The sequence below is a fragment of the Trametes versicolor genome, assembly GCF_000271585.1.
Source record: "Trametes versicolor FP-101664 SS1 unplaced genomic scaffold TRAVEscaffold_2, whole genome shotgun sequence".
Taxonomy (NCBI): Eukaryota; Fungi; Basidiomycota; class Agaricomycetes; order Polyporales; family Polyporaceae; genus Trametes; species Trametes versicolor.
In genome coordinates, this window is record NW_007360322.1 from 1,662,885 (window position 1) to 1,683,607 (window position 20,723).

Consider the following 20,723-nt stretch of genomic DNA (forward strand, 5'->3'; position numbering starts at 1 on the left):
TGTTCTCAGCCACAGCTGCAACTCATTTTGCCCCCTGTTGGCTCATTCTTTACCACAACATAGGATAATTATATATCATTGGAAAGGTCTTTCTAATGTGGATCTAATGGTGGTACAATCATGGTTTTCTATGAAATACAAAAGCTTTAAGGCACCAAACACCAATTGTGGCTGAAGGTCCATGCCAGATTGCATGCACATTACTCAGTGTTTGTGCTCACTACTTGATCTTCCTAGCTTCATTATAGCATTCCAGAACACTCTCATTATATAGGGCAGAAGATAGTGCTAGCAGGGCACTGAAGAAACTACATTATCTGGACCTAAACATCTTTTTACTCCAATGTATGCCTTTAATTGGCACCCTATCCATCCACAAACAACACCATTATGTAGAGCTCAATTTTGTGAACCTGACAGTATATAACACTTTATATTATGCCTGGGAACCCACTGACCTAGACTCAAATTGATCCCCATTAGGGACAGTTTGTGACCCAAGTCACTTATGGTGGGTTGTTTGGCTTGTAGCACTCACAAATGTGCTCAGAATTATATAATCCAAGCCAGGATGCATGCATGAGTTGATGATGCATCAATCACTCCAGTGACTGGCAATGGTAGATAGCATACAAAAACAGATATGATGCTCTATGTTAGGTGATAGCTGATTAGCCTCTTTTACTGGCATGTGGCATACATATACTACTACCAGATTATTGCTTTAAAAGGAAACTAAGGGTATAATACTTGAACTACACCATAACATTTGTTAAAGATCTCTCTTGATACAGTGTATAGCCTATATGCATAGTGGGCAGTGAGCGGCACATGTGCTGTGCAACCTAGGGTTACACAAGTGCCCAGGAAGAGGCTTTACATGTGGTAAGAATTGTCATTAGAACTGACCTAAGGCTAACCCTAAGCTGTGCTAATAAAGGGGAACCCTAACCCAAGTTTTGTAAGTAAAGGATTTAGGTGGCGCCTATTTCAAAACTAACCTTTGCTCAGCTGGGTTCCAATTTTTTTCCCACATATACGACTTGAGTTGGCAGGAAGGTCACCCCATAAGAAATGATTTCTTTGTTCCTCATCAATCGTAATGGTGTGCTGCCATGATTGTATGCACATAGAGCAACTTCAACTTGTCCTGGTTGAGTATACATTCTAATATTGTTTTTACATCGACCATCTAATTCTAGTTCTTTGTATCTTGTCTCTAGATCACAAAATAAGTTTCAGGAAGTAGATTCGTAGAATCAGACTGGTGGGAACCACCCACAACCCAAGTTTTTGACCCAGGTGTATGCTGTGCAGCAGGACCCGGGCAACTGCACCAGATGTCTACCCCTTTTGGGTGCTTAGTATAAATCGATATTAATGGTGATAATATAGACGGGAAGGCCTCCATAACTTGTAGGAGACAGCCTTAATGCTATAGCTACCACCGTACAAGGTTGTGCTGCAACAGCTCAAGCAAGGGTTGAGATGTGGGGCCAACAATGATTTTTTTGTTGGCCAAATTGCCACCAAATATGCAAGTCCAGATAAGCTTTGGTGCTTAATTTGCCGCCCAACGAGGAAGAGTTAGGCCACGAGAAACCCACAGATGTGTTCTATTGATTGAGTACTACACAATGGTGCAAACATCATAATATCCGGACATGTATTGAGTGAGCTACAAGCCAAAATAGTTAGCATACTGGGAAAATAGGCACTGGGATGGACATTTGGTGCAGTTGCCTGGGTCCTCATGCAGCACAGTCATATGATTCTACTGTGACCTGTTTGGCTGTGAGCATTTATGTTCAGCAACCTCACATGATGTTCACCAAATCAAACAAATGTGATATCATGTTACATCCCATGTGCCCAACCTCCAAACCCCCGGGCCAACCCCCGAACCTCTGTATGAACTACCGGTTTCCAATTCTATTCCAACTTCTTCTATTTAGACCTTTCCCTCTTGGCGCGAGGTGCCAAGACACTTACCTAAACAAAAGGCTTATTGTTTTCAGACGCGAATTATATCCCGAAGTCCCGGACTTTCCTTTACGGTACTTCTTATTGTTTCCGAAGACAATTAGGCTTCTCTGTATTTAACCGAACTGGATTGTACTAGCTACTCAGTTCGGATATCTCGTTCACTTATCCATTTCCTTTCTACCCTCAAACCTCCAAACCTCCAAACCTCCAAACCTCCAACCTCCAACCTCCAAACCTCTGACCCCCAAACTACGTCTCTAAGCTTGTCTTCTATTTTGCTCTCGACCTCTCCCCTCTCCTGTCCCCCCGACTCTCTAGTCTCGTCCCGGAACTTTGTCAGTTCCGGTACTTGTACTCCCGACCCCCGAGTCGGTACTTCTCGTAAACCGAGGACACCCGACAAGTGTGCCTGGTGCGTTACTAATAAGATTGACCCACCTCAAACCTGACCACATCACGTGCACGTCGATTGTCACATTCGAGCGATTCTGAGTGGCAAAAAGTAGAAATATAATTACTGAGGTGTAAGGACGGATCCTGAAGGAAAAAGCGTGGATCAGTTGATAGCTAGACATAGGCTCTACAATCTGATGCAGCCGTTTTGGAAGTAGATGCCTAGGGAGGAATGGGTTGTCATTGCACCTGAGTTTTGCGGAGACAGGCGCCTAACAGATAGCCCAAAAAGGCAGCGGTCAATATTTTGGATTACGCGGTGGCGGCCGGTGCTCGCAGAGAGTTTGCGTGCCACCAGCAACGTCGGGGTGCGGGCCGGCAGCTCAAGAGGCCCTATGCCACAGAAGGGGAAGTGGGGGAGGGTCGCGTGTGCCAATCTCGAGCATGCCAACAAGAAGCGCAGGCTGAACACGCACCCGGCACCCGGAGTACCCACCGCGAGCCTCCCCGGCGGCGCGACCCACGGTGGTTCACCGACTCGGGATACGGCGGACAGGGAGAACGTGGTGAGCCTGCAGATTAGGCTTCTTCTGACATGCTTCTGACCTCAATCATGGCAGGACCCTTTACAGCGGGCCGGTTCGGATAGTGCCTCTTCGCGAGTGGCTGGTGCTCGCACTCAGCGGCAGCATGGCACGCTACCTCCACTGGGCTCCTCTCCACTACCCTCCTCAGTTAATAAATCATACAAACATGCTCTGAACACCTACCAGCACGCTGTGAGCACGTTCGATAAGATTTGCCAGCCTACATGGAGTCCTGTGCCGCCTGTTACTGCTTCGACACCTTCTAGAGCCCCGCTGGAGTCCCTGTTCCCCTCCGGCTCTCAGGTTGCCTCTCCCCTCGTATTTGGGCCCGCGACAAACCCCGTTCCACGATCAGTGACATCACACCCGTCCCTGAGCACGCCCGCTTGCTTGGTCAGCACATCTACAGCACTCCCGGGTGGCCTGGAGTGTCAGCCCTCTGCTGTTCCACCCGCTGCGAGCACAGGTGCCGCCTCTGGAAGCCACTCTGTCCAGGGCCCAGTGCGACCCCATTTTCAACCGCCGCCCTCTCTACTAGAAGCTACCAATGCCCTGAAGGACATTGGCGCTCTCCTGCGGCCACGGAGAAAAAATGGGAAGGGCTTCTTGCATTTCAAGCTCGGTGATGACCGGCTCCAGCACCGCATGGAACAAATCAAGATGTTCCTCGGTTTCTTCGTCTCGCAGAGCCCTGGAAGCGGCTGGATCGCGTCTTCTCTGCAGACTGCGAAGGCCTACCAGCTGGGACCAGCAACGGCGAAGTCCCTGCGCAGCTGGACCCGCGCCTTCATCGCTGATCGACATGCGCTTCCAAGCACAGCGGCCCGACCCTGGCAGCTTTCCCTCCTCGAGCGTCGTCCTGATTTGCGGACTGCGATCGAGGAGCACCTCCAGAGCGTCGGGAAGTACGTTCGAGCAATGAACATCGTCCATTTCATGTCAGAGCCGGCAGTTCTGGCCCAGTATGGGCTGACGAAGCCCGTTGCCCTGTCCACGGCACAGGTCTGGATGCACGCCCTGGAGTACCGGTGGACGAAAGTCCCAAGCGGCCAGTATGTGGACGGACATAAGCGCGCGGATGTGGTCAGCTATCGGCAGGACAGGTTCCTCCCTGCAATGGCCTGGACCGACAGCTGCGCTCGCATGTGGGACAAGGACGGCACCGAGGTCACAGCAGCACCCCCATCCATTCCTCTGCCCAACTCTACCCCATCTATGACATCCCGCCCTGCTGGGGCCCCTGACACGATCACGCCGCCCCCGATTCCAGTCTGCCCATCGAGCGAGCATTCATCGGCTTCGGCTGCGTTCTCAACCCAGTCACCGCTCCCCCATCCCCCTACTGGCACACGCCGTGTTGTGTACTGGTTCCATGACGAGTCTGTCTTCTACGCAAATGACAGACGGAAGACACGATGGGTGCACAAGTCTGAGAAGGCAGTACCCCGCACCAAAGGGGAAGGTGCTTCACTCATGGCCGCCGACTTCGTCTCCGCTGACTATGGCTGGCTGCGCTCTCCTGACGGCAAGGAGTCCACTCGAGTCCGCCCTGAAAAGAATCGTGATGGATACTTCACGCATGAGGAGATCCTCGCACAGGCGACTGCAGCAATGGACATCCTCGCACGGCACTACCCTGATGAGGACCACGTCCTGATTTTCGACAATGCCACTACTCACCTGAAGCGCGCGGCGGATGCCCTCTCAGCGCGTCACATGTCCATGAAGCCGACACAAGATGACAAGCCAATGTTCGGCGTGGAGACGCCTCTGCGCGGACCAGACGGGAAGCCGGTGTACGGGCCAGACGGGAAGGTCCTCAAGACGAAGATTCGCATGGAAGACGCACGATTCAAGGATGGCTCACCACAATCACTCTATTTCCCTGCTGGGCATCCAAGAGAAGGCGTCTTCAAGGGCATGATCATTATTTTGCAGGAGCGTGGTTTCGCAAATGTGAACACCTTGCGTGCACAGTGCCCCGCCTTCAAGTGCCTGCCACCTGCCCTTGATTGTTGCTGCCGCCGACTTCTCTTCAACCAGCCTGACTTTCGAGATGTCGAGTCCCTCCTCGAAACGCACTGCAAGGCTCGCGGCTTCACCGTCTTGTTCCTACCGAAGTTCCATTGCGAACTTAACTGCATCGAGCAGTGTTGGGGGTATGCCAAGCGTGTCTATCGCAAGCTCCCAGCATCCTCGGCCGAGGCCGATCTTGAACGCAATGTGAGCTCCTCGCTCGACAGTGTCCCACTGGTCTCGATTTGGCGGTACATTGACATAATTGTCCGAGTATTCATATTTTCGAGTCCAGGCTGACATTAGGACGCAATTTTTAGATTCTACACTTGTTCCCATCGGTTCATGGACGCGTATTGGCGCGGTCTTAATGGCACACAAGCTGCCTGGGCCGCAAAGAAGTACCGGAGTCACCGAGTTCTGCCGGGTGATATCCTGGATGAGCTCGACCGTGCTGACATTTCTTGACTGACTATATCAGATATATTACACCCCCCTCTTGACCCTACTGTCCTTTCCTGTAGATATCCTAACCTACTCACCGTGCATAGTGTATATTCTAGTATTGATATCATGCTTGTAGTACCCGTATGTTCACCTAGTCACTTACTGTACAAATTGAGTCCAATATGCCCTCTGACGCCGAATTCACGTGCACGTCACACCGTGACTATAGTAGTCAGGTTTGAGATGGGTCAATCTTAGTTTCACGAAGTCCTCCCTTCCGGTGCACGGTGCTTCGGGACTTTGTTAACCCCCGAACTTCCGCGCACGGTCCTAACATATCACCAGAAAACTATGGATTAGGTGAATATAATGGGGTTGTTTGTATATTGTTGTGAGCACATCTGAGGGAACTACAAGCCAAACAAACCCCTATAAATGACACTTAGTCACAATGTGTCACTAATGGAGAATCAAAGTGGGTTTGAATAGATGTATTACTAGCTAATACCTAGAGTGTTATATACTATTAAATTCAGAAAATTGAGATCTACACAATGGTGCCATTGGTGCATTAATAGGATGCCATTTGGAGGCATCAATTGGAGTACAAAGCCATAAATGGATTTCTAGGTCCTGTTAATGCAGATTGTATGCACATCATATAGTGTTCATGCTCAGTTTGTCATTTGCCTGGTCTTACCATTACATCCTAACACACTTTCATTACATAGAACAGAAGATAGTGGTATCAGTGCATCAAGCAAACTGGTTGGCAGATTGACACCTGTGTATTGCATATAATGGCATGGTCATACCACCATTAGATCCACATTGAAAGTAGCTTTCTGAAGATAGACAATAGTCCCATGTTATGGTACAAAATGAGCCAACAGTATGCATACATCAGCAAAATCTCGAATTCTCCTAATTGGACTTACGGCAACTTAGGGGCTTATCAAGGTCATAAGTGCCATAATGCAGTCCCTTGGGAGACTGCATTATGGTCTTACGGTGCCTTATTGCCTTGATAAGACCATAAGACACCATAAAACAGCGCAGGATTTTGCTGATGTATTGTATTGCAGTTGAGCTCCCTTTACAAATTTCTCTATAATCTGGTGCCTACTGGTCCATATGTCATAAAATGTATATCATCAGAAAGCTATGGATGAGGAGAGTCCATATGTGCACAAAAGATTGAATATCACTACTGCAGCTACCATTAAATATAACACTACATTCTATCAATGCCACAATTAGCAATAAGTGCCCAAGGGCACAGACCTGATGGCATCATCGCCTCACCCACAAGTGTTATATACCACCAAATTCAGATTTTTAATCTCTATTCAATGATGTTGTTTATATATTTGTTAATTGATTCTACAAGGTAGAACAGCTATCATTATTGCAGTATTACAGCTTAGAAGCCTTCAGAAAGCTACACCTTCCTCCGCCTCATCAATCGGACCTGCCAGTCATGGCCCTCTCCACCCAAGTTCTAACGATGAAAGAATCATTCACACAATGATAAATTCAAATTGTTGTTCTCGGCAGTATTTTGGTGGGTATAGTGTAAGAGGCCTTATTTTTGAAATATCACAGTCAACTGTCATTGAGTTTGTGACACTACCATTCTCACAAAGTTTTGTGCCTGTCAGGATATTGTGAGCAATTTATACAATTGTATCCAACATTTGGAATGAGTTTGCATCACATAGCGAATGAGGCTTGTCCTTGAGTGATGTTCAAATACTCAGCTTGGAGTACGTAGGTGGGTGACCGTGACGGACGTGTGACTGACGCGCGCCATGAAGGAAGGGCAGTGGCGGGAAGAGTTGGGCGCACTCGACCATCACCACCGCACTAACCGGAGCCCCATGGCGTCTTCCTCAAGGTCCAGCGGTCCCCCGCCAGAGCTCGGCCAGGACAGCATGGATGTGGACGGCCCAGCCCCCAATGGCAGCGCAAACGACGCGATCCCCGCACCGCGAATCCGCGCATCCTCCATGCCCGCGACGCTCCGGGCGAACGCTTACCACGTCGGCTACGTATACTCGAGCAAGATGATGTCGCACAGCTGCGTGCATGGCCACTGCGAGCAGCCTGAGCGCATCTCGCGAATTTTTGATATACTGAACCAGAACGACTGTTTGAAGAAGATGAAGCGACTGCCCATTCGGCGTGTTTTACGGGAGGAAGCGCTCCTCGTTCACAGCCAAGCGCTCTGGGACAAGGTCCTTGCACTGCATTGTAGGTCTCCCCTTCGGCCATTCGCAATTCGGATCGTTCCTGTTCATTTACTAAGACATTCTCTGTAGCGCTGACCGACCAGGATATAGCAGACTCGGAGGCATACTATAATGACCTGTCCCTTTACGTTCATCCTACGACACCATATGCCGCTCAGCTAAGCGCAGGTGGCGTCATTGAGGCTACCCTAGCCGTCGCCCGAGGGGAAGTGAAGAAGGCCTTCGCCATCGTTCGTCCGCCCGGTCACCACGCCGAACCGGACGAACACATGGGCTTCTGCTTCTTCAACAACGTTTCAATCGCCGCCAAGGTCGTCCAACTCAAGTCGACCCTGAAGCGAATTCTCATTCTGGATTGGTATGTCAGGAACACCAAAGAAGGCAGACGTAGCTGACCGCCTCCCAGGGACGTACATCACGGTACAACCTTCCTATCCGTGCCACGGATCAGGCGAAACTAACGAGAAGTAGGCAATGGCACGCAGCGGGCCTTTTACGATGATCCATCCGTCCTTTACATCTCCCTTCACCGCTACGAAGGCGGAAATTTCTATCCCAACGGACCGTTTGGTAGCATGACATCCTGCGGCGAGGGCGCAGGTCTTGGCTAGTACGTCACGAAGGACGCGTTCTCGACCCCCATACTGAACGCCCGACACAGTTCCGTCAATATACCCTGGCCAGAGAAAGGCATGGGCGACGCCGACTACATTCTCGCGTTCCAGAAGATCGTTATGCCTATCGCCTTAGAGTTCTCCCCCGACCTCGTCATCAGTTCGTCTCTGCACCGCCGCGTGCATCCGTGGTCTCTCACACCCTTTTTGTAGTTTCTGCGGGGTTCGACGCCGCCGAAGGCGACGACCTTGGCGAATGCCACGTCTCTCCCGCGGGCTACGCCCACATGACGCACATGCTTTCCTCGCTTGCCGGCGGAAAGCTCGTAGTCGCGCTGGAGGTGGGTATCTCCTACCTCTTCCCTCGAACATTGCTGAACCTGAGCCGGAACCGAAGGGCGGGTATTGCCTGGACGCCATCGCCGCGTCCGCATTAGCAGTCACACGTGTAGTCCTCGGGGAGATGCCGCCACAGCTTCCACCGCTTACTGCATCTGAGGCGGCGACGGAGACGATCTGGCAAGTCTCTGCGGAGCAGAGCAAGTACTGGAAGAACCTCGACCCTAAAGTGTGCGAACCTATGGAAGGTAGGTTGCAACCCGTTTCTCGCTAGCCGTGGACTGAACGACTGTGGACGCTTCGGCAGAGCTCGAGCAAATCGCATTGTCGCTACCAGGTAATGATAGATCGCTCTTGAGAACCTTTGCATGCGACTAACGCAACGACGCAGAGCTGCTGAAAGCTCACCGCCAAGATTATCTCTTCCGCACGCACGGGATGCTCGAGGTTCCTCTCATGAGCGCCCCCCTCATCGAACGGTTCAATGCTCAGGTGTCGTGCACGTGAGTAGGAGAATCCCATTTCTCCACACAAATCGGTCTCTAAGCATGCGCACACCGGCAGATCCGATATCATGGACAACGACACCCTCATCGTCTTCGCCCACGAATTGTGCGTGCCCCTTCTCTCCCGTCGCGTGATATTCTCAACCCAGTCTCCACAGCGGCAATTTGGCCGTAGAGCTGGACTCCGTCACGCATTGCAACGTCCGCCAGGAGCATTCGTACCTCGTGAGCCCCAGTGCCCAAAATCATTTATGTGCGCTCCTAACGGACGCCTTCCAGATTGACTGCTCCAAAGCACTACTTACGTGGGCGAAAGCCGAAGGGTACGCAGTACTAGACGTTAATGTCTACCCTAAACCCTTCCCGAAGACGAAGGTATGCTTCAATTAAACCTGGTGTTTGACACGACAACACTAACTGTGCATGGAAAGCTCAAGCACACAGACGACTACGGAGGCGCGGTGATGGTATACCTGTGGGATAACTACGTGCAGTATGTTATGCCCGCCTACATCACCCTTTCTTGCTCACACACAAGCGCAGGCTGACGGGTGCTCGACGAGTGGTCCTCGTCGGCCACGGCCCTGGCTGTAACGCCATCATGAGCCTGATTGCCCAGCGCGGTTTGTGCTCCCGTCCCCGTGTGCAGAAACAGCTGCTGACCCTAAGTTCCCAGCCGCGAGTGTGCTGAAGACTGTCGAAGGCGTCGTACAGGTCGTCGGACTGCACAACGTCCCCACCACCCCGCCAAACACGCCCTCCCTCCGCCAATGGTACTTCGACGTGAGTCGCACGCTACCGGACATGCCACCCGACAATATCTGACCCCATATGCAGAACTCCATCGTCGTCGTACCGTCAAACCACCCCATCTTCCATGACTCAAAGACGATGAAGAAGCACGGCCAGGTCTTCCGCATCGGTGAGCGCGGCACCGTCCTCCTCATCTCCAATCGTAGCTTATACGCGGCCCTCGCAGACGAGGAGAAGCCAATCAAGCTCATCATCAAGGCCATGCCCGGCATCCAGGGCTTCATCAAGGACAAGTTCTCGAATGCAAGCGTGAACGGAGATGCCACCTCCTAGGACCACCCATTTCTTTCCCGAGCCGGACGTGTAGACATGCCTCCTCTATCCCTTCTGTTGTCGATACTCGCTCTCCTTGTTATGTGTGGAATACATGTTGTCCCAAACCAGACCATCGAGCACACCGGAGGCGCCTGCAGGCTCCTTGAGTAACAGAGACAGAACGCAGGGTAATATGTTGTCCAATCTATGTATTGACTAGCGCAAAGAGAGCGGGACGTATGGTTTTCTCCAGCAGCCGCTCCCACGTCACTAGGACGGGATGGCATACAATCAGACAGATTCTGCGGCAAGCGTCAACCACCATAGCAAGGACGACTAGAAAACCGACTCACGCGAAAGCAGGCTGTTAAGCTTGTTGACACGCGACGCAACGCTGAGGTCGATAGTCTTGTCACCGAAGTCCACGACGACACCGCCCAGCACGGACGAGTTGATCTACAACCCCACAACCAATCAGCCCTCCGCCCAAATCCCATCCACCAGTCCAAAACTACACACCTTGTTAGAGATCTTGAGCGACTTCGCCGCCTGCGCCGCCTGGCTCTGCTTCAACAGCGCCTCCAACTTGCTCTGCACATCCCTCGGCAGCGGCGCCGCGCTCGTAATCGTCACATTCAGCTCGCCCTTGTACCCCGCAACGAGCTCATTGAACCCCTCAATGACACCCTCCGTCTCGACCAGCCGCCCGTTCTGCGACAGCACGACGAACAGGTTTTTCGTGATGTCCGACGGCGCCTCCTTGCCCGCCGCGGCGTAGAGGGCCGCGAGCCCCGCCTCGCGCTCGCCCGCGGACAGCGTCGGGTTCGAGATGAAGGTTGCAAGCTCGGGCGTCGCCTTGACGGCGGAGTGGATCGCGTTCAGCTCGGTCTGCACCTTGCTGAGCACCTGCGGGGACGACTTGAGCGCGGCGGAAAAGACCGCGTTGGAGTACTTGAGCGCGATGGTGCTCGCGGCGCGGCGTCCGAGGCCAGCGGAGAGGGCGGCTGAGCGAGCGGCAGCGAACATCATGGTGAGAGAGACGAGGGAGGAGGTAGACAGGTAGCTGGACGTCGGTGGGCACGGCGAGCAGCCCTCGTCACTCCGAAACGCCCGACTCGGCAACGCCCGGCCCTTGCCGGCTCTTTCCGAGTGCGTCCCGCATGGCGATGGTCGTATGTTATGTTATGATGTTATATGTGTTATAAACTGTTTGCTACATTCTACTGTACTATACATCGCTGCTGGTAGAATATGCATGCAATTGGAGCCTCTATGTGTCAGGAAAACGAACGTGCGACTATGTGTACGATACGACTAGCGATGTGCGGAGAATGCGACGGACGTGAGTATGTAATGCATCGGTGCACCCGCACCGGAGGAGATGGATAACGTGGAATGGCGAGAAAATGCAGGAGACCAGGGGAGATGCGACAGGCAGGGATCCAGTATCTAGAAGGCGCGGTGCGCCTCGTGCGTAGGGTACTCTTCTAGAGGCGTAGGGACAGACGAAGAGATGTTCCGGCTATGTCGCTGGCCGGGGATCGGGGACGACGCCGCTGTCGACGTCCGGTAGGTGTATGGTGGTGAATGCGGCGAGTCTGTCGCCGCTGAGGGTGGCCGTGAGTATTGGAACGACCATCTCCGCGGGAGCGTCTCACCAAGCGTCGTGCTTGATGTTTCGCTCCTCGGCGTCAGAGATACGGACGTACTCGGTGGTGAGGGGTTGCCCGGACGCGAGTGGAAGTACTGCGACGGGGCCGTCGTGATCGTCATGTTGTCCTTCTTCTCCTGCTCCCCGCTGTAGCGCGCACCGTCGCCCTTTTCGGCAATCGACGAGTCGCTCGGGTTGCTCGCCAGCTCGGTATCGCCAGGGCGCCGTGTGCGGTAGCCACAGCACACCGCGTACTTGAACAGGCGCCATAGGCCGATGTTCACCAGGGTGTTGAAGAACATCACCACGCACGCGACGGAGAAGATGACCGCTGTGACGGCACCGATCGCGACGCGCGGGATGGGCTGCACCGAAAGACTCTCCGCAAACGCGATCATAAGACCACTGCAGACGAGGCGGGTGACGCAAAGGTAGCCCATAAGGAAGTCTGCGCGGCGCGTGGGGTACGGCTTGAGGATGATGATGCAGCCGAGCAGGAGCGCCTCGAGGACGACGAAAAGGATGGCTTGCGCGATGCCATGGGCGAAGCCGAACGCGGTCACGAGCGCCTTGACGACCATAACCGTAAGCAGCGCGATCACGTAGTACACCCGATTCTCGCGGTACGGCGCGGTGAACGGCGCAACAGAGGCCGGGGCCTTCTTGTCAGACCACTTGGCCGTTGGCAGGGACGACCGGACGGCGAAGAAAGCGGCAGGGAGGATGATCGCCATGAGACCGAGGAGCAGAAAGACCGAGAGAAGGACTGCGAGCCACGAGTCCTTCAAGGTCCACTGGTTAAAGGTGAAGACGAGGATCGGAAGCGCGCATAGCAACGCGGCGCGAAGTCCCCACGCCTGAGCGAATGCCGGATACGTTGAGCGGAACCGCTCAACGCTGGGATGCTTCCGCCCAAACTCGGTGCGCCCAAGTCCCAGCGTGATACCGTACACCAGCGCGAGCGCGCCCATGGTGATCGCGGCAATAATGAGAGTCATGAAAAAGACTGTCATGAACGCGTTGGCCGTCGCGATACCGATTGAGCTGGTGAAAATGGGGATGCCGGCCTCGAGGACGTTGGATGATTCGTCGGTGACGGTGGCGACGTTGCCGCCAACGAGGACCTGAGTGGTCGGGAGGGTGAAATTCGACGCCTTCAATGACGTGAAGTCGGCCAAATTGATGCGTGCGAGGGACGACGCGGACTCCACAAGCGACTGCGAGGCTACGAAGCCGGCCTGGTTGTAGGGACTGAGTTTGCGGTTGACGAAGGAGATGGCTCCATCGCCACTCTCGTCGGACAGATGCCCGCCTGTGAGCTTGCGCATGTTGTTGATGGACGCCTGCATCGAAGAAGATGCGGAGGCGGTAAACAGACCGAGGGCCCATGCGAAGTTGAAGGTGTATGAGCGGTAAAGGGAGGGGTAATTTAGGGCGAGCAGACCAGAGAGCGCGATGGTCTGAAATAGCGAGATGGTATCAATCAGGCGGATGGGAGCGAGTGAGGAGCTGCTGCCGAAAATAGACTGCCATATGGCAGCGGCCAGGGCGAGGAGGGCGATGCTGGCGGCGGCCCAGACTGCGCCAGTTTGGTGGGTTGACCAGCCGTTGGAGAGGGTGGATTGGACGCAGGCCCTGACTTGTCCGGTCTTGACGTCGGTGAGGGTAAGCTGAGCGTACGCCTCTAGATCGGGGATGAAGTAGGCGATCTGGGGGAGATTGGAGGCGACATCAACATCCTTGGGGAGGGAAATGGAGTCGGAACCGGTAAAGTTGTAGAGCGGGAGCGGGCAGAGAGCACCGTCAAAGAGAGAGCAGATGTCTAGGGTGATGTTGACGGGTTGCATGCCATAGACATTGAGAAAGAGATTCGCGTTGACATTGATGTTGGCGACCTAGAGGCGCGTCAGGAACGGAGCGAAATGAAGAGCTGAGACGGGTACGCACCACACTGGCGGCAGAGACGTTGAAGACGATGGACTGGTTCTTTGCAAAATATGCAATGTCAAACTGCTCGACAAGGAGGGACTCTGGGGGAGCGCAATAGGTAACGGAGGAGGTGACTGGAGGGGTTGTTAGCGCGTTATCAATACAAAAAACGCGAGGGACATACAAAGGGAGTCTTCGCGAGCAGCGACGAAGACAGTGGGGGCGAGAAGGACAGACGCAAGGGCGAGTCGCAGCCGGGCGACGGAGAAGAACATGAAGGGCGAGAAGACGGGGAGCAACGGGAGCTAGAGGGCGGACTATAAGGGCCTGGCGTTGCGATTGTGCACGCGGAGGAGGGGTGTATTGTTCATTGTACTCACCGCTTAGCCGGACTTCTATTGTTGTTCTTCAGCGTTGAGGCTGTGGGCGCGGGAGTGCGTTCGGAGCAGCCGCCGTTGTGCTGGAGGAGGTGGGGGGAAGAGAAGAAAGGAGTGGGGGCGTGCCTTGGCACGATGGAAATACTTGAGCACGACCGAGACGACACGAGCGACGATGACCGACCGAAACAGACCGCCGATGGGCGCTTACACGGCACCCGTCCTCTCTCCAACAGGCGCCCAGTCGATCCGAGATCTGGGCGCCGGGCTGCCAGTGTTGGCGCAGTGAGCAGCTACCCGACACCAACGCTGGCCACAACGCGCCCCTTGTTCTCCATCGACTCGCGATTCATCCTATCCGGATGGCGATAGGTACGCCTCGCGGTCGACGCGAGTGTTCGAGGGTGGTGGTGTCAGGCTGCTTCGTCAGGCACTGGACCGACGTCCGAGTCTAAACGCGTACTGACTGTGCACTCTCCGGATCGCCGACTAAGCCTTCTCCGGCACCTCCCCCTGCTCTCACACGACCCCTCCGCAGCGGCTCGACTGCACCCAAGCACACCGCCCTCGGCTGCCTCGCGTTCCGTGCGTATGCTTGCATCGTCCCATTCTTGCTGGCCAAATACTGAACGCAAACACAGCTCCTGCCAGACAGCCTACTCAATGGCATTCACTCGCTCCGCTCCGTGTCTGCGAGCTCCTCGAACATGATGCACTGCATGATGCCTGTAGCTACCCGCAGAACACCTGCTGTCAGCGAACTTTCCCGACGTCCTCCCATGACGCACTCCGGCGCGTTCCTTTTCGGGTCCTCTCTGGGAAGAGCGCACACCCGATTGGCGTCAACTCCTCGACGCACTCGTCGGAGCCCATCGGGACACTTGCTCTTCCAGCGCCCTCTACCCCGATTTAGTCACCTCCTCTAACGCGACAAAGATTTGTGCGCAATACGTCTTCGAGTCCGTCGGTCGATAGCGTTCATCAGGCCGATACCATCCTACCCTGTGCGTCAAGATGATCACTCCCCCGGCGTCAGAGACTTCTGTTGTCTCATCAGGACCACTTCACCTATGTGTTCTAATCTCTTCAAACCTGCCCCTGCTCGCCATATGCTCTGACTACCTACTACCACCCCAAGACATCGAGCAGGCGCAATCTAGACGAGCACAATTGGAGCACAGCCACCCCGTACCCTTTCATCGTTGCGAATCGGCCCATGCTTGACACCGCGGCCTGCTCCTAAATTGGCCTGCTTCATTTACCGCCATATATCAAGGTGACGCGGTGTGTTGACATACTTGGCCCCTTCGGCACGCGCGTCCATTAACCCTTCGACCATGGCACGAAAACTGAAAATCCCGAGCAGCTGTCTTCGGGGCCGGGAGGCTTTCCCCGACGTCCGTCTTGCATCCATCCCCAAGATCCTCACACTCGTGTCGAAGCCCTTTCTGTCGCAACTACCCCAGCCCGGGCCCTACACTTACGCCGAACTACCTTCGTCGCCAGATTATCGGCCATCGTCTCAAACCTCGCTTTGCTCAAAAGGCCGCGACGATCACGGCACGTCGGAGCTGGTCACACGCAGGTTACTGCCATGCGCCAAGCGCGAGGTGCAGGGTGGAACTCAAGGCGAGTTGCGACTTCGCTGTCTTGGTCGAAGGACCTCATCATCGACTGAGGATCATGTATGCCATGATTGGCTGGTTTGCCATCCCTGAACAGGCGGCGTATGGTATGCCATATGCTGTTCCGTGCTTATTCGTATCAGTTTGCTCGCAGTGACTCCATCTGCCCAACCATATCCGAGAGTGTGAGTCGCTCACGGCCCAGGTACCGTCGGCCCATGGGCCGGCATTATGGCGGGCATGGTCGTGAGAGGACGAAGAAAGGTGAAGAAAGCGAAAACTGGTTTGAAGTACATTGCAGGGATTACGAGAGAGGTGTTGAAGGGTCGTGGTTGGAGCAGCTACTGACTAGATCGACAGGCGCGGATACCAAGGAATACAGGAGATGGCGTTCATAAATATGGTTCCAGATGAGATACTACATGAGCAATCGCAATCACTGCCTCCCGATCATACCGCGACGTCCAGTCACAGCAACAATACTTTCTTACAAACTGGGCAGCACCCGTGTGCACTGAGCCCCTGGCAGATACGACTATGTATGCTCAATAAGTAAGATCGACGAAGGCGCGTGGCCATTCTCACCTCGGGAAAAATATGTGTCCACATATGGTTGCGACGTGGGAGTCGCCCATATCCTTCTAGCAGGACTTGCAATGATACGAAACGCTCACGGCGTGTTCGGAGTCCCCTTGATAGTGAAGCGGTCAGTGGTTTGGAAAAGCCCTGTCGAGACAACAGACAACTTACCGGTTGCATCGGCATCTCCTGTTGCACGAGCAGCCGAGCATGAACGCCAGCCGGCATGTGTACACGGCGCATGCTGCTTGCACTCCGATAACCCAGCTTCATCGCTGTGGCCTCCTACGGACCGGGACCCCGGTTCGACGAGCGATAGCGACGACATAGCACTCGTGAGGTCCCGAAGAGGCGGCATGCCAGGCGGCATGCCAGGCGAGGATAAGTAGACCGACTCAGCAATCTTCTCTGCCACACTAGGCGTCCCCTCGACAAGTTGCAGCGTGGCTTCCGCGCCGTGGCGCTCCGCCGAGCATATGGAGATCTGCGAGCGTGGCGATGCCGGCACACAGGTGCTCTCCGCATCGTAGTATGAGGATGCCTGTGAGTCGCTCGAAGCTTCAAGTGATTCCATGCTGATTAGGAATGGTCAACACGTCGCCCCGAAGTAAGAATACATGATTTGCGGACCTAGTCGAGGCTGTATCCGCGATATCCGCCTCAGCAGGGCCGACGACGCTCGCATAGGACACGACTGATGCGCAGTCGTCAAAGTTGTCGCCATGCTTGTCTTCCTCTGTTGTTTCGCTGCCAGTGTATGACGACACGCTGCTGATGCTTGATCGCCTTGCAAGATCACTCTATAGAATGAGTACGGCAGAAGACACCTATCAGAATCACAGCTCCGAGCATAGTTGTAAAGCAAGTACCCACCGGTACAGTGACCTCCACGTCCGTCAGACTCGGTGTCCCCGAGTGGCGGGCTCTTACATCTCGAAATCCTTCTGCTTGGTTTTCGAGATCCGGCGACGCGGCGGAAGTACTATGCTGTACGTAGCCGTCGGCAGCATTGGACGTATCGGCTGAGCTCTGTGCGGACGAGAATGTCGGCATCCGATCTCCGACTCCAGGCACGTCGAGTTGTTCGGTGGGTATCCACTCGTCCTAGAAGGTGAAATACATATAAGTAAGTTATACTTTCTTGACATAAACCGCTGATACTGTACATTGTCATAGCTGTTCAAGTTGCCCACATTTGTCCTGGATAGCGTGGTTGCAGACTTGGGGCTCGAGGCCTCGGCTTTGAAGGCATCCTGCTCCGCCGTGGATCTGAGCAAAGCATTCGCAAAAATATCGCGGGTCGAAACTTACGTGAGTTTTCATCGTTGACGGTCTCAGTAGGCCGCCATAGCGCATGAGGGACTCGTAAGATATGAATGGCGCTGTGAGCTGTAGTAGTGCGGGTGAGAGTGTGGGTGCGGGTGTGGGTGCGGGTGCGGGTGCGGGTGCTCGTGCTCGTGCTGAAGGTGCCACTTTATGGCGGGGGACGCGCTGCCAGTATATGGGTTCCTGCCATTGGTGCCCAAATTCCCGCGCATGCTTTATCACCGTGGCCTGGTGCTGGAACTTCCCTTTGCATTCCCAGCAATATGGGGGCTCATTTTTCTTCTTTGAGCATTTGTTATGGTTGTTGCGAGTCTTCTTGTTCTTCTTTGACATCGTGAACCGCTTCTAAAGATGGTAGGAACGTCAGAAAGTCGCAAGAAGAGGTGAAGTTCTCGACTTGACTTACGACTCCTGGGGGTGTGAGGAACGGAGGAGGTGATGGTCAGGACCGCCATTTTCCCAGAGATATCCAGTTTATAAGAACCTCCAGCACGAGGACGACACGAACTACCGCAGCTATAATACACCTGGAGATTAATGCGTCTGGAATTCGGCATTGCCATACTGCCGCGGCGCGTGTGTGAACGATAATAGAGCACACTGATACGGGACGGAGGTGCGCGTGCGTGGACACCATGGGCTGAGCTTCGTGTAGCTCATATGGGAAGAGGGTGTTGAAGTAGGATAGGATGCATGGACGCGATCGGAGAGCTGTGTCGCGACTCGTTGGCGCCCGCACCCACAACTTTTGGCCTCTTTTGGCACCACTTCACATCGCGGCATTACGCCGACAGCCAAGGTTCCTACCTCCCCCAGGCTTATTCGAAGTTCCACAGGCACGCCTAAAGCACAAAGCATGGCCAGGCGTAACGGGGTAAAGAGACGTGTTTAACTTTGCTGATGTCCCTGTAAGATATGAAGATTGCATATCGTAGGCAGCACCGGCCGTCGGGACCTCCACAGAGTGAGCGAACGTCTACCCATTCCTTACGCATACCCGTTCTTCCCCGGAACGACACCGAACGCAGGTCCGCCCTTGCCGAACATCCTCTTGACATCGTCCGCAAGCTCCTCTGGGTGCTCGTGCGCAGCGAAGTGCCCGCCGTGCTCATGCTCTGATTCGAACACGATGTTGCCCAGCGTCTGCAGCCACCTAATGAAATGAGCGATCTTGTTAGCATGCAATATATACACCGGACTCGAGTCCTCTACAACATACTTTCTCGGCACCCTGTTCAGTTCCTTGGGGAAGTACGCGAATCCGAGCGGAATCGACGTCCACTTCACGCCCTCGATAGCCGGCCGCTCAAACCCACCCGTCATCTCCTTGTAGATCCGCACAGATGCGCCCGGCCCTGCGCGCGAGAACCAGTAGACAGACACCCACTCCAGCACTGCACAGAATCAGTCAGTACAGGATTGAACAGCAACCCCAAAGGGCGAGGTCTACCTTCATCGTCCGTCCACGGGTACCCATCCGTCCACTCGACAAGCTTCTCGTAGATCCACGCCAAGAGACCCACCGGCGAGTCTGCGAGACTGTATCCGAGAGTCTGTGGCCGCGTGGCCTGCTCGTGCGAGTACCCCGAGCCCTTCGACCTGAACACCTGCGACCGCGCCCATGCCTCCTTCTCGCGCCTGGTGTACGGCGTAATGAGGCGCGTGAGGTACAGCCAGGGCGAGGCGGAGAACTTGGGGGCAGTGGCACTGGAAGGGATTACATTAACAGGTGCATTCGTCAAGAAGGTGATACATTGAAGTACTTCGTGTAGTTGGTGAGCCAGCCTTTGACGTGGGCGTGGGCGTAATGGGTGGATAGATATCCAGCAATCTGCGCCGAAGATGTCCCAGTCAGTAGGTTGATTTACAGTAGGCTATGTTCACCACTTGCATAGTGTCCCCAGTCTCCTCCCTGGACGACTGTACTCGTGCATCAGTTTCCGTTCTACTCGCGAAGAAGGCTTAGTACGCACCGTAGTTGTCGTATCCGAGGCTGACCATCAGCTTGTTTGCTACCTAAACGGTCATCCACATCAACCTCGATAATCGTTTCGCGTTCGGCATACTTACTTCAGCGTATTGTTTCGAAGCAAACCCTTTCTTCTTCGGTGCCTCGGAGAACCCGAAGCCAGGCAGGCTCAGCGCGATAACATGAAAGCTCGCCTCATCCGGCTTGCCGGCAGTCAAGAGCGGCAGCAGCTTCCTAACCTCGAGGAAGTGCCCTGGCCCTACAACGCGTGCCCTTCGTCAGCATTCGCCACGCTCACGGTATCCAGCACGACACCCACATCCATGAATGAAGAGCAGCGGGACCGCATTCTCCGTGACGTCGCTTCTCTTGTGCACATAATGCACATTCAGCGCCCCAAAGCCCTCCACGTCGATATCGCGCGTGAACTGCGGCAGCGCGTTGATTCCCGCCTCCGCCTTGCGCCAGTCGAAGCCGTCCTTCCAGTACGCAGCCAGACGGCGGACGTCTGCGAGTGGCGCGCCGTACTCCCACCCCGCGTCGTCAAGCTCGTCTGGGAACCGCGCGAGCTCAAGCCGCTTGCGCAGTTGGTCGAGGTCTTCGTCCGGGACGGAGACCGTGAACGGTTTCTCGGTCGTGGCAGTGGTCATGCTGCAGGAAAGACTCCGGAGTTCAGTTACAATGTGCATTGATCGGCGTACACCGGGGGTTACCTAGTCAAACGTTTGTCGTTCAAGTTTCGCCGAGATTCGCAGCGTGCCTTGAGGGTGGGTACAAGAGCTCTGCAGGACGTTAGACCTTTAAATGTGAACGGGGCGCTCAGGCTAGTGGTACGGTCGCAGAAGCCCTGAGCGGACTCGCAGCCAATTTGATAGAGAGGGCGTACTATTAGTAAGTGTTCCACGTTCTGAGTCGAGGCGAGACGTCATCCGTGTCTCGCTTCTGTTGGATTCGTCAGAAGAAGGGCTCCGTGCGCAACGCTATAAACATTAGCATATGGATACTCCTGCCATTCTCGGACATGTGAGTCAACTGCTAGCTGATACTGCGCGCGCGAGA

The 20,723-nt window shown here is 54.4% G+C and overlaps 5 protein-coding genes across 5 annotated transcripts; 2 read left to right on the forward strand and 3 right to left on the reverse strand.

The window, feature by feature from the left end:
* Window positions 1-3,626: 3,626 nt before the first annotated feature.
* On the forward strand, window positions 3,627-5,450 carry TRAVEDRAFT_115102 (uncharacterized protein; the record flags this gene model as incomplete). The annotated part of the gene is made up of 3 exons (XM_008036133.1): window positions 3,627-4,133; window positions 4,287-5,219; window positions 5,289-5,450. The coding sequence occupies 3 exons, from the start codon at window positions 3,627-3,629 to the stop codon at window positions 5,448-5,450; spliced, it is 1,602 nt and encodes a 533-aa protein (XP_008034324.1).
* Window positions 5,451-7,289: 1,839 nt separating this feature from the next.
* Window positions 7,290-11,273, forward strand: TRAVEDRAFT_160913 (histone deacetylase complex protein). The gene is made up of 19 exons (XM_008036134.1): window positions 7,290-7,682; window positions 7,751-8,039; window positions 8,088-8,101; window positions 8,153-8,291; window positions 8,343-8,455; window positions 8,509-8,636; window positions 8,693-8,882; window positions 8,942-8,971; window positions 9,026-9,137; window positions 9,199-9,246; window positions 9,299-9,365; window positions 9,420-9,515; window positions 9,572-9,633; window positions 9,684-9,763; window positions 9,817-9,923; window positions 9,978-10,062; window positions 10,120-10,510; window positions 10,562-10,664; window positions 10,728-11,273. The coding sequence occupies exons 1-17, from the start codon at window positions 7,310-7,312 to the stop codon at window positions 10,224-10,226; spliced, it is 2,040 nt and encodes a 679-aa protein (XP_008034325.1). The 5' UTR covers window positions 7,290-7,309; the 3' UTR covers window positions 10,227-10,510; window positions 10,562-10,664; window positions 10,728-11,273.
* A 141-nt stretch (window positions 11,274-11,414) lies between these two features.
* On the reverse strand, window positions 11,415-14,250 carry TRAVEDRAFT_141474 (TRP-domain-containing protein). Its single transcript, XM_008036135.1, has 4 exons — window positions 14,169-14,250; window positions 13,973-14,093; window positions 13,807-13,922; window positions 11,415-13,754 (listed from the first exon to the last, which is right to left on the reverse strand). Exons 2-4 carry the CDS (start codon window positions 14,061-14,063, stop codon window positions 11,658-11,660), a joined length of 2,304 nt encoding a protein of 767 aa, XP_008034326.1. The 5' UTR covers window positions 14,064-14,093; window positions 14,169-14,250; the 3' UTR covers window positions 11,415-11,657.
* Window positions 14,251-16,460: 2,210 nt separating this feature from the next.
* TRAVEDRAFT_17438 (uncharacterized protein) lies at window positions 16,461-18,028 on the reverse strand (the record flags this gene model as incomplete). Its single annotated transcript, XM_008035270.1, has 6 exons — window positions 16,461-16,516; window positions 16,541-16,944; window positions 17,000-17,169; window positions 17,243-17,473; window positions 17,536-17,622; window positions 17,681-18,028. 6 exons carry the CDS (start codon window positions 18,026-18,028, stop codon window positions 16,461-16,463), a joined length of 1,296 nt encoding a protein of 431 aa, XP_008033461.1.
* Window positions 18,029-18,574: 546 nt separating this feature from the next.
* Window positions 18,575-20,408, reverse strand: TRAVEDRAFT_26432 (alpha/beta-hydrolase). The gene is made up of 9 exons (XM_008035358.1): window positions 20,378-20,408; window positions 19,984-20,315; window positions 19,766-19,923; window positions 19,669-19,711; window positions 19,587-19,615; window positions 19,459-19,526; window positions 19,146-19,402; window positions 18,915-19,089; window positions 18,575-18,848 (listed from the first exon to the last, which is right to left on the reverse strand). Exons 2-9 carry the CDS (start codon window positions 20,312-20,314, stop codon window positions 18,683-18,685), a joined length of 1,227 nt encoding a protein of 408 aa, XP_008033549.1. The 5' UTR covers window position 20,315; window positions 20,378-20,408; the 3' UTR covers window positions 18,575-18,682.
* Between the last annotated feature and the right edge of the window lie 315 nt (window positions 20,409-20,723).